Source organism: Cinclus cinclus, chromosome 3, assembly GCF_963662255.1.
Source record: "Cinclus cinclus chromosome 3, bCinCin1.1, whole genome shotgun sequence".
Classification (NCBI taxonomy): Eukaryota; Metazoa; Chordata; class Aves; order Passeriformes; family Cinclidae; genus Cinclus; species Cinclus cinclus.
The window spans coordinates 77,051,801-77,064,095 of NC_085048.1; the positions used below are offsets into that span (position 1 = coordinate 77,051,801).

At 35.8% G+C, this 12,295-nt stretch overlaps 1 protein-coding gene across 1 annotated transcript in view; it reads right to left on the reverse strand.

The window, feature by feature from the left end:
• The window catches only part of BIRC6 (baculoviral IAP repeat containing 6), a 174,380-nt gene that overhangs the window by 120,339 nt on the left and 41,746 nt on the right, over nucleotides 1-12,295 (reverse strand). The window contains exons 13-21 of the mRNA XM_062490247.1: nucleotides 10,925-11,085; nucleotides 7,990-8,121; nucleotides 6,639-6,770; nucleotides 6,202-6,380; nucleotides 5,585-5,715; nucleotides 4,597-4,758; nucleotides 4,359-4,490; nucleotides 3,987-4,084; nucleotides 2,634-2,781 (exon numbers count right to left, since the gene is read on the reverse strand). Of these exons, the coding sequence (XP_062346231.1) occupies nucleotides 2,634-2,781; nucleotides 3,987-4,084; nucleotides 4,359-4,490; nucleotides 4,597-4,758; nucleotides 5,585-5,715; nucleotides 6,202-6,380; nucleotides 6,639-6,770; nucleotides 7,990-8,121; nucleotides 10,925-11,085 (1,275 nt within the window). The remainder of the gene's footprint in view (nucleotides 1-2,633; nucleotides 2,782-3,986; nucleotides 4,085-4,358; nucleotides 4,491-4,596; nucleotides 4,759-5,584; nucleotides 5,716-6,201; nucleotides 6,381-6,638; nucleotides 6,771-7,989; nucleotides 8,122-10,924; nucleotides 11,086-12,295) is intronic.

Genomic DNA, 12,295 nt, shown 5'->3' on the forward strand with positions numbered 1-12,295 from the left:
ACATGTCAAAATTCTGCAAGAGCACTGTAGACTAGAATCAGAATTTGAACATACTGCAGAGGGTTTAATTTATTCTGTCCAACCCAGATTTATTTCAACGAGCATAGTGCCTTTTACCCCTTCTTCAGCGGGAATGATCAGGTTCACAGTTTTAAGCTTCATTAGCAATCATTTTCACAAAAGGATATAGAAGGTACATCAACAAAAAAAAAAAAAAAACAAAACAAAGACTAAATCAAGAACATCATGTAAGTACTCATCAACCACCTTATTCATCTGTGCAGTAAGAAACAAACTGTGCAAAATACCCCCTCTGCTTCATTCATCAGAGCCCTCAACTGGAATAATGTGTAAAATTTCATGTATCAAAATACAAGGAAGACAAGGAACAAAGAAGCTGAAGGTAATGCTTTAAGAAAGACTACAGATGTAAAAATTACAATGAAGATACAAATACACTCCAGCCATCCAGAATTTGCTTATAATGAAAGAATCTGCTCGGCAGTGCCAGAGTGGGGAGGACACAAGCACTAAAAGGCTTTAATTGCAGCAGAGGAGTTTTCAAATTAGATGACAGCAGGAGGCAGTTCAAGTGTGAATGATAATAATTAAACCATGTAACACCTTACAATATTTAGAATAATTTAATTCCACAACTACATGAATATGGTACTTTCAAGAACAGGCTGGAGGAATTTTTTCAGATTTGCTAAAGACAAAACTAACCTGTTTTCTTGTAAGACAGCTGAAAACCCTCTCTAAAATCCCTTTTTGTTGTTTTATGAGCGGCAAATCATGCAACACACCCTACTGGCCTCATCTTTGACAGTTTTACTTGATTTATTGCAACACATGATAGTAAAATGAGTATTACTCTCCCATGAATTGTGCAGATCCATTAATTAGACATCTGCTTTTAGCTGCTTACCAGATGTTAGGCTATTGCACCTGGGACTAATGACGAAGAGGAAAAACACAATAGCATAAACTCAGCAACACAAATGTACACAAAAAAGATAGAATACCATTTGGGGAAAGAGGAAAAGGGGAAAGCTATGGCTGCCTAATAATTTCTCTTTCAAAAAAAACCCCAAACACAAAAACCAAAACCCAAAAAATGACAGCATTCTCTCGATCCATAGATATATGAAGGAAAAGCCCACAAACTTTGCTTGAACTAGTAAACAAAATCAAGCAACAGTCAGTCCTTGCTAGAGAGCTACTGCAATCAAATAAAGGATTTGCTGGTACTCTTAAACTGTCAACAGAGTGACGGAGTTAAAAGAGAAAGTAAATTAAGTTTCAAGAAGAAAATCAGTAAAACACCATCTAGAAACATTCAGAAAATCTAAGCTTGAAGGACACCAAGAATGGGCTCACTTCAGACATCTTCCCTTGCCATGCAGACAGCTGTGCTCACCAGAAGGTGATCTGAAATGTTACATGTACCAAATTCTCAAGTGAGCTACTGGAAAGGAGGAAAACCTTCACTTTTACATATGCTGTTTAAAGAAAGTACTTGGAAGCAATTTACATGAAGGAACAACTCGATTCCCACAGAAAGGTGCCATTCTCATGTCAAGTGTAATTTTCATATTTTTCTCCTCCATTTGGTTTAAGTCACTTTTTTTTTTTAATCTCAGTTTTTCCAGATACCATTTCTATTGCTAGGATAAATCTTCTAATCAACTGTAAGGATTACAGATGGTGAAATAGATTAACAACTAAGTAGAGGAATGCAGTAGACAACAGGATAAGGACCCAAGTATAAAAACAGTCTCAGATGTTACAATACATTTTGGAATTACAGTTCTTTAAAAACAAACCCAAATATCAACAGATATCCTCCCTCCTCTACACCTTCCCTTACTACATTTTCTATTGCATTTTCAATTTTACCTGAAAATTCTGAACTAACCTCCAACAAACCTTTTCTACCTTGATCTTGCTTGACTTTGAGGAAAACTCTTGCACCCAAACCACAACTGAAAGAGAGTCAAATAGCAGCGTTTTTCTTTCACCATAATGCAGTTTTGGAAACTGCAACACAACTGAACCATCGGAAATTTCCTTTTTGTATCACGCAAATCCGAAGTTAAATGGCCAATCGGTTCAATATGTAAAAGATGTTAAATCACCGCCCTAAATTACATTGATATGTAATTCAAAAGAAAAACCTGCATTCACAGTAAATTACTCCAGGTCTCTACACTTAGAATGTGGCCTTTGGAAGAAATACATTAAATGTATGCTCAGCCTACTGAAAGACTGTAATGTTTGAAGCACTGTGCCAAACTGAAACTATTCAATATACTTAATTCCTTTCAAGAGTCAAAAAAGGACATGCTTTGTTAGTCCTTACACTAAAAATCATAAATACTAATTTCAGGATTGGACAGACTTCAACCACCACATACACACATTTGCTGATTTAAAATGTGAGATAGCAATTAAATTCAACTTCAATTTTGCACAAGTTAAAACTGTTTTCTAGAACTTCAGCAAATTAATCCTTGCTCAAACAAATACAGCAAGGTGTAACATACAACCTTTTTCAGAACACCAAAGGATGGCATTAGATGGTTCTTTGTTTTTTTTTTTCTTAAGTTTTCAACAACCACATTTCTTAGTACCTTGTTTGAAGCAATGCTTCCATCGGTGTTAGGCGATCCTGCAGCTGCCGGGACACTGCAGTCAGCAATGATGCACAAGCTGTACTGCATCCTGCCAAATCATCATCTTTTACATAGTTCAGCAATACAAAATACCAATACACAGATCCTGCATTAAAAAAATACTTCAGGTGAAACATGATATAAATTTTTCACTGAGAAAGCATACTTTGAAGGATAATCAGTGGAAATGGTAATTATCTAACAGTTACTGAACACAGACTAAGAGATATTCTACCCCTTCCCCTTTATTGAGAGTCTTCAATTAATAATCATTCTACAATCACAAGTTTCTACAAATACTTTTGATTCTCTTATCAAGTAACATAAAATTGAAGGATAAAAAGGCTCCCAAGACACAGCTTTCCACACTTCTTTCATTGATCCTGCTCACAACAAACAAAATGCTTGTGATACATTAAGGTGCTTTGCTAGGGGTTTCAATCCCACCACCAGAGCCAAGCCATACTCCAGAGCCAACTCTTTTCCTCCTTTCATCCTGTGTTCCTGCTTGCTGTCTCCTTAACCTGTATTTGTTGGAGGCACTGCTTCCATACGAATCAGTTCTGGGAGCACAGCAAGGTAGTTCTGTACAGAAACACAAATCTCAGCTTCCTCCCTCTCCTTCCCTCCCTGTGCATTCCATACCCTTTGTATCAACATGTTAAGTGTTTTGACCTGGGTGATAGTACAACAAGTCTTTTGGAATGCAAACTAATTTTTCTGCAAGACCCATTGGTGATGCCAAGCTAGAAACAATTCAACAATGTCCTAGTGTGAAAAGCAGGCCTTGTCACCCAAAATACAAGGGTGAAGTCATCTTCCCATTCCATCTGGCACTCCAGATAGTTCAACAAGGTACTAAGAGACCATTACACTGCAATATAGATAAGGAAGAAATTTAACTTGGTTGAAATTTCCTTGTAGTGCAGAAGAATTAGAAGTGGATTGCTAGTTAGTTGGACATTATTTCAATAGCCAAGTTTCCTTGCCATCTCCTAATTAAAAAAATAACACACCACCCTGACTGTCACTTATGTCAATAGAATCTGTTTTTGCTAACCACCTTTCAGAATTCTTAGAAAAATTACTTAAGTTCTTCAAAAAAATGTCAGCTTTCACGCTCTGGTTTAAGCAAGCTTATTTGCTTAAAATTCCACTAACTGCAAATGTCTACTTCATGACCAGACCACTTCAAGGAGCATTTTGTACTAAGTGAACAATTAGCTCATTCTAATTTCACAAGAGAAATTGTTTGTTTCAACAAACAACAAATGTACCATGTATGTTTATGACCAAATACTGCATACGTACCACCTGTGGCAGCAGCAGGCAAAAGAGGCATATTGTCAAGTAAAGCTTTTAGAAGAACTGATCCAAACCCTTGCTGACTCGGGTCACACCTGCCATTGCTACAAAAAAAAAACACAGACACTTTGACATTTAAGGAAGTAAGAATGAAGGATGAAATCTTCTCCAGAAGATGAAGGTGAAAGACTGATGTTCTTTGCAGTCATAGCCTAAACACACATTTCCTGAATGGAATATCTACCAGATTTTGTTGCTTGAAAAATTCAATGTCAAACAGTAACAAACACAATGTAGAATGTTCAGAATGTAAGCAAATCCTCCAAACAGACATAAAACAGAAATTAACAAAAATATATGCAAATAATTAGCACTGACCTGATGCATAGTGCAAGAAATCGTGCACATTTGTGAGCTATGCTCCGCCCAGCTTCAAAGAAGCAAACACGTATAATATCAGAGACACATTTACGTGTTTTAGAAAGCAAACTGTCATTTCCCTCCTTTGAGCTGTGAAAACAAATTGCATACTTTAGAGAATTACATAAAACTATTTTTTTAACCAAACTGATAGTGAGAAATAGCCATGATAATTTGAACATAATTCCTCTTTCACCTGCCAGGGCCGTTAGAATACACTCCGGCCAGCCAACAAAGTGTGTCGAGTACAAGACTCTGAGCATGTTCTGTAGTCAGACCATCCTCTGTCTTCTTGCAAAGAGTGCTGAGCAGCTTCTCATGGAACTCTGAAAACTGTAACATGGCACACCGTTGAACTCTAGGGAGAAGGGGAAGGAAAGAAAACACAGCATTATCCAATAAGGCCACTCTCCAGCTTTCTCTCCTGTCTTCCAAGTAGCAAAAAACGAGAATCCTAGATGGAAGTAAAAGCAGTACACAAGCATATGCTATACTTTCTGTGTACACAGTCCAAATCATCCTATTTTCTGCTCACAGAACTTCCTACATTACAACTCGTAAGCTTCTATGAAGTTTATTCCCCTTATTAACTAGTCTAGCAACTTCTAAACCTAAACAAACTTTCACTGTCTACAGAACTTTTATCAACTGTTTGTACATAGCTCTTTGCAGCCTTGTTGACCTCTTTATGCCCGTTACAGTCAGTGCCACCACTGCAGGGTGGCAGCTGGTAATACATTTTAAATACTGTATTACCTGCATCTAGGTCTGCAGTACCAAACCAAAGACTTCAACCACTTCTTTGTTGGCTGAATTTGATTCTAAACTTTCTGATAAATAATATAATTTCTGCTGTAAGAAACAAGGCAATGTGAAATAGAAAAGAAAGATACTTCCTTGAGAAGATTTACCTGTTTTATCAAGAAAACTTATTTACATTTGCCCTTTGAAGTCAGGCAAAAAAACCCACTCAACATATAATTTCAGGCACTGTGTTATTCTACCACAACTTTCACATCATTGTGCCCTCTTACTTGCAATTTAAAGGATTTTCCATATAAAATAAGTTTATGAAATGAGAACTTGAAATAGTATCTTGACCTGAGCTATTTCAAGAACCAAGTTTTTTATGAGAAGTGTAACTAAAGCTAATATTTCTTCAGAATTAAAAACCACTTACTAACCTTTCCTTTGAAATTGAAGTTTTTTTAAATCTTCGAATTGTTACAGAGACTTCTTGAAGTAAGTCACAGCCTCGCAAATTATCCGATTTTCTCGATGAACTAGTGGCTTCAATTTTGCTAGATGGCTTTTCCTTGTATTTTCAGGAAAAATAACATTCATAAATCACACTGGCTCTGATTATGTTTATACCTTGTTCAGTGAAATGCAAGCAGTTTGCTAAAATCTATCAGTTTGAGCACTGTACAAAAATAAGCTACTTTTATTCACTAATTGCTTTAATATAGAACAATACACATGCGCACACATCTTCACAGACGGATAAGACCCATCAACAACTGAAAAATAGAGGGAAACTGAAAATCAAGGAAACAGAAGTTTCAAAAACAAGTGTTCCGAATGTACAAGTTGCAGAACCGACCTTTTCAATTAAATCTGCATGAAAGAAACAACTTAAGAAATGCTGGACTCTAATTCTTCAAGGTGTCAACGCAGTGTCACCTCTTTAGAAGGCAACTTTTAATGGATCTCAATTCTGCTAACAGTGGTTTCATTGTGAGATGACATAAACATACCAAGACTACAACTAAAATACGAATCTTCCTTGGCTATTCATTACCTTGCCTGCTGCAACTTTTGCCAACAATGAAGCAAGTGAATGGCCCTTGTTCGTCTGAGGTTTTAGAGGAGGTATTCTAACCACTGGTCTAATACCACCATTGCAGATTTCCTCTGTTCCTCTGTCATTCACTGCTTTCACATGAATTAAAAATGAACGATACTTGCCACCAGCCATGCCTAAAAATGGAGAAGAAAAAGGGAGGGGGAAGAATTCACACAGTTTAAACAGACTGCAAGATGTAAACAGAACAGAATAACCACATTAACTACAGTAGTTTATAATCCATTTGAAACAGAAAAACTCATTAAGGTGTTATAAAGCAAAATGTGTCAATGTAAAAATAAACAAATAACAAAACTATGTCTGACTAGAGAAGCATGAGATGCACTTTAGTCACAGAGGCTTCATGCAAATAGCATAATAAACTGGTTTACCTTTAACAAGCTTTGGACTTGTTAGTGTCAACATTCCAGCATGTCCTGATAGATCAAGTCCAGTAGCCAGCCATACTGGACCACAAAGTATATCTTCCTTGTGTTCCTCCAGAAATGGACACAGTCTAAGACCTTACAAAAACATGAGTAATATAGAACTGAATTAGTCACAATCAAGTCACAAAATCTGATCATTTCCATGAATTAAAAATGCACCATGTCAAACTCTGACCACTAAATTAATATAACTTTACATTAAAAAATGACTTGAAGTTCACTTTTAGATATTTTCCAGTGAAATCAATTAAGGTAAATTACAGCCTTAAAACCATTTAAGTTGCATTATATGGATTAATATATATGTTGACTGGCTAATAAAAGCCACAAAATACACAACTGATGAAATAAAGAACCAATATATAACGAGCCACAATCCCTACTGGGTCATTACTGAAGCAGAACAACACTGTTTAAAAAGAAAACAAAATGAATAATAAATTTAAAACAAGGATGGCTTTGTTTCTTTTATGGGATACACAAATTATTGAAATCATCTTCACTCATCTGCTGTTTCTTTCATCACTTTTATCACCCCTTTGATCCCTCCCCTCATCCTTTGTAACCCCTCCTCTCTTGGAGTCATAGAACGGTTTGGGTTGGAAAGGACCTTGACAGTCATGCTGTAGATAAGCCTGACTACATGACAGAAAAGAAGGTGTAAAGTAAGACTGCTGAAAGGACCACGAAAAAGAACCATTGCTCTAGAACTGAGTCACTCCAACTGTCAAGGTTTAGTCTTCAGCTCTCTTCACTCAGACCCACACATTGCCTTTCACAGTCTAAGATATTTTGTGGAAGAGTGCTAGTTAGCAAAAAAAAAAAAGTTACCAAAACAGGCACAGTCAGTGTGATGTGGCCTAGTTATGAATTCTTTACATTCTGTTCCTTATTTATTTTGTTTACTGAAGCAATCTCTACAAAAGCCAGGTATGTGAAGAAAAATTATATCAAAACTAGCCAAAGAAACAAAATAAAATACTGCTGAGACAGGCTAGCAGTTTAATTTTGAAAGGTGCCATATCAATCTACTTGATTTCTAAATTCACATAAACATTTATCTACTTACGAGCACCAAACCTCTCCAGTAGTTTAGAACATTTTTGGTGTGTTTATGTTAAACTTTCAACTGATGGAACAAAGAGACCAGAGAGAAAAATAACTTTGAAGACAACTGAGAAATCAGACTATTTTCATGTCTGAGAAATTTCTGCAGAACATTTCAAATTTATCATTAAAAGAAAAAAACAAGGTCCTATTTTAACTGAAGTATAACAAGATCAATAAAACTTACATTGTGGTTCCTCTACATCCATATACTGCATTTCTTCACTGAATTCCACCAGTCCTGGTTTTCCATTTCTCTCCACTTCAATATTATGAGCTGGAGATAAAGGAAATGTGATCTGTCTATCTACTGCAGCTTCTGGAAATAAAATATTAGCATGATTTCAAACACAGTTCAAGGCTCAGGAAAAACAGAAGTGGCAATTTTCACAGCAAAATTATCAACTTTCTGCCCACACCAATATTTCTAATACAAACCCACAAGTATAAAAAGACATGTTTTTCGTATGGATTGAAGTTACAGAAAATTGTTAAAAAAACCCAGTATTTCTGAATGACCTGTAAAAAGCCTGTTTTGTTTTAACACTCCCCAAATTCTTTTCCCCTAATAATCATCTGAAGATTACTCTTAAGCAATTAGATTCCAGTACTGAAAGTTTGATAATTCAAACTTAAAATAACTGGATTGCTCCTGCTGAACATCAAACATTATTTTGGTAATACTTAAACACAGCCCTTTTTCCAATTAAATGGATCACATGAATTATAGATGAAGAGGACATGCAAGCAAATTAACAAGAAGCATATACAGTGAATTAACTGCCAGACCAAAACCATTAGTTCCCAACCAGAAGAATTACGCCTCTGGCCTTCCCATTACTACACACTACATATTTAACTGTTTCCAGGGCTCCTGTCATACACAAAAAAAATTATTGAATAAACTCTGCCCTGCACATCTTCTCTACATCTCATTATCTTAAAATTTCAGTTCCTTTCTCTCCCCATGGATGGAGAGAAGTTGCGGGGGGGAGTTAACTGAATTTCAGTCTGAGGTTTTTATACATTTCTAAGAGCCATCAAAAATGTTGAATATTACTTCTCCCTAGAACTGGAACATTTTGGTTAAGACCTATCACATATATAAATTGTCTAGGTCTGTCTTCCCTCATAATGAAATCATTAGTGTCCTATTATTTCATTCAATATTCAATTACATTCATAGAAAAAAAAGGCAAATGTCACTGAAGTCCTTTTCCAAAACTCAAGAAATTGAAAAAGGGAAGGAAACAACTGCAATGCAGCTACACTTGGAGATGTTGGTTAGTTGTGGCTCTCCAATCCTACCAAATAAAAAAGACTTCTCCAAGGCTGCCTTGCAGGTGTTGTCACATTCCCCAGTCCCTTCCATGCTGAGTGACCCACCCCCCCCCGTTCGATGACTTTTCTACCTTGTAACAGAAAAAAGCAAATTCCAGCATATTGCATATAAGAAAGTGAAATGTCATTTTCTGGAAGAGCTCTGTCATGTCTTCTCATCAGTATGCTCTGCTGACAAGCATTCACAGAGAATTCTGGCAATTTAGTTCACAGCTAAATCAAATGTCTCCAAGGAATTACCAACTCATGGAACTGTTTGCACAGAAGTGTTTAAAACTACAGCTTTAAGGAAAAAAGTTTAGCTTTTCTTCTATTGTTTTATTCCATAAGTGAAGATTTTTAGATTAATTCTGACATCCAGATCTGCAAATGGACTGAAATAATGCTGAAAACAAAGCAGGTTCCATTCAGGAGAGAAACATGGACAATCTGCTCAGTGTTTTTCTTTGATAGAACAAATTTCTTCTGCATGTTAAAATTAAGCAGCAAGGATTAAAAAAAAATGAAGAAACTGAAAGAACACCTGTTGACTTCTGTCCTGCAGCCACAGCTAGCACTTCTGTTAAATCTAAACCATCTTGAAAGCTAAAGGAAAAGGCTTTTCTCAAACAATATTACTATGCTAGAGTATTATTTTCTTGGGTAACAGCCTGTTTACAGTATTTAAGGGAGCATCTCCAGCACACAAATTTTGTTGTTAAACACTGGGGGATGCTAAAGAGTAGTTTTATGAAAACATGTTAATGATCATTGAAATGCCTATATTCCTTTTCAAAATTTACAGCTGTTACTCGTGTTTAAATGGGATGGTGTTACTTAGCAATTTTAAATAAACAGGAAAAGGGGGGGAAAGGAGCTTTTATGATCATGCTTGCTGTTCTCCTCAACATGTTCTATATCTAGCAAGCATTTTAATAATATCTGACAGCAAGATTTCTCTGAAACAGCCAGTTCCCAGAAGCTTTTGAAAAAGAGGTGGACAGATAAAGATAAGCAATTAATGCCTCAATAAAAGAAGGTGCAGCATGTAATACCTTCCACTCCTAGCAGACAAGGCTGCAGGACATGAAACAAATGTTCTCACCACAGGAAAATCCCAATGGAGGCACTTCCACATCAAAGAATTGACTTTTCAATTTATGCTACCCCCTCACAGGTTCCCTGAGAGCTAGTAAGATGCAGAGTCCAGTTAGGAGTGTTCCCAAGGAAAGAGCATTCCTAACTTTGGTCTAGTCTGTCAAAGCTGCAAGGAATAAAAGGTGAAATCATACTGCAGCTTTCACATAGCTTAGTTAATGAGACAAATGATAAGAGAATTCCCAAGAAAGCCATGGAATTTTTTATTTCTATCATGAAAAGCCTTGCTATTTTCTCACTGGAAAATAATCTCCTTCTGTGACTTGGAATAATTTAATATTTTTTTTTCATCTATTGAGACCTTAAAAGAGCATTATTTGTTTAATCAGTCAATCTCTAGGATGATTTACAACTGACCACTTATTTTTAATGACTGTAAGATTCACAGTTCAAAATTATAATTGAGCTCAGTCGTTTTGAGCCATATGTAAATGTGAAGATTTTAAAACAGTCTACCCAGTCTGTCTCCCCAGTTTGCATTCAAGCATGATAACTGAAAAGAGCCCATGATACAGAGAAACAGAATAAATCAGTAAAAGTAAATACTAACACAATTACAAGTAATTTTTCTGATGTACATCACAGAGAATAACAAGTTTGAGAAAAGAAATAATGTTTTGAAAGATATCCTAGTTTTTTCTTACCATTGACTTTCCCTAAGCCTGGAGCTTTATTTTTCAGTAAAGTCACTTGAATCTGGGGAATGTTCGTGATGTTAGAATTCAAAACAAATTTGAAGTCCACATGTCCAACCATACAGGCTTTTGGTAGAACCAGTTCAAAGACATGCTCATCCCAACTGTTGCTGTCAAGAAAAAAGAAGACAATGACCCAGTGTACAGAGAAAATTCCTATCATGCAGGCAGCATCACACAGTCCATCCTGCATCTATGCACACTCTTTAACAAGAAGAAAAACTAATTTTGTGTTAGTTGACATCCACATGAACTTCTGAAGTAGAAGTCTTTCAAACTTCAAAGCTTTTAAACTTACAAGATAACCACACTAATTTTGTGAAGATGTTAAAACGCCAATTGATATGACAGGGAGAAGCAATGTTCACATGAAAGTAGAAGTGGAAAGATTCCCTATTACCTTGATTGCAGTACCATTTTCATATTATTACTATAAATACTAGTTACTTGTTTCCATGAAGGAAGTACATGAATAAAAAACAAAACACAATAAAAGAAGATCTATCAATTAGTGAAGTGCATGATAGCATCATCAGAAGTCCCTACCTCGTAATCTCTTTTTTAAGTTTCCCTTATCCATTGTTTAACACTTACCAATGTCACTTTCCAGTCATACAAAATCAACATACAGGAGACTCAAAATACTATTCTCAAACTATTTTTAAAGCACATTTGATAATTCATACAGGATGAAAAGCGTTTCTTACCAGGTGCACACTCAGAAGCCTGTGCTGTGCAAAAGGGTGCAGCTTTCTTTTATTAAGTCACATTTTAGTTTTGAAGACAAGTTTGGTTTACACTGCAAACATAAACTTGAGACAAGTACCCCTCGATGATCCATAGTTTGATACACTGGGGTTTGCAAAAAATAGTTCAAACCGAAGAGCAATGAAAATAAAATTAATTATGTGTGAATTGTCCTGTTTGTGTACATTTTTTAAACTAACAACTTCTTGATCTCCTTAATTTAGCAGTAAATAATTTTTAAAAATGTAACTTTGATATACTTATTTAGCTGTACACCTGAGAACACTAAGAAATAGTGTATGTTGCTATAAATATTTTTGAGACATCTTTCTAATATCTAATTAACAGATCGGAATTTTAACTACAATAGCATGCTATACATTTGAGTATTGTGCAGAAAACCATTTTAAAATAGATTAAGGAATGGTGCAAATGTATTTATTTATCTCTCTACAGTATTATCCCTGCCAGCCAGATCTCCTTCAGCCACATGTAATACAACTTAAAAGAGATTTCAGGTACAAGGAATGAAATGGCATGCCAGCTTTCTGGAGCAAGCAGCATAGAAAAGCA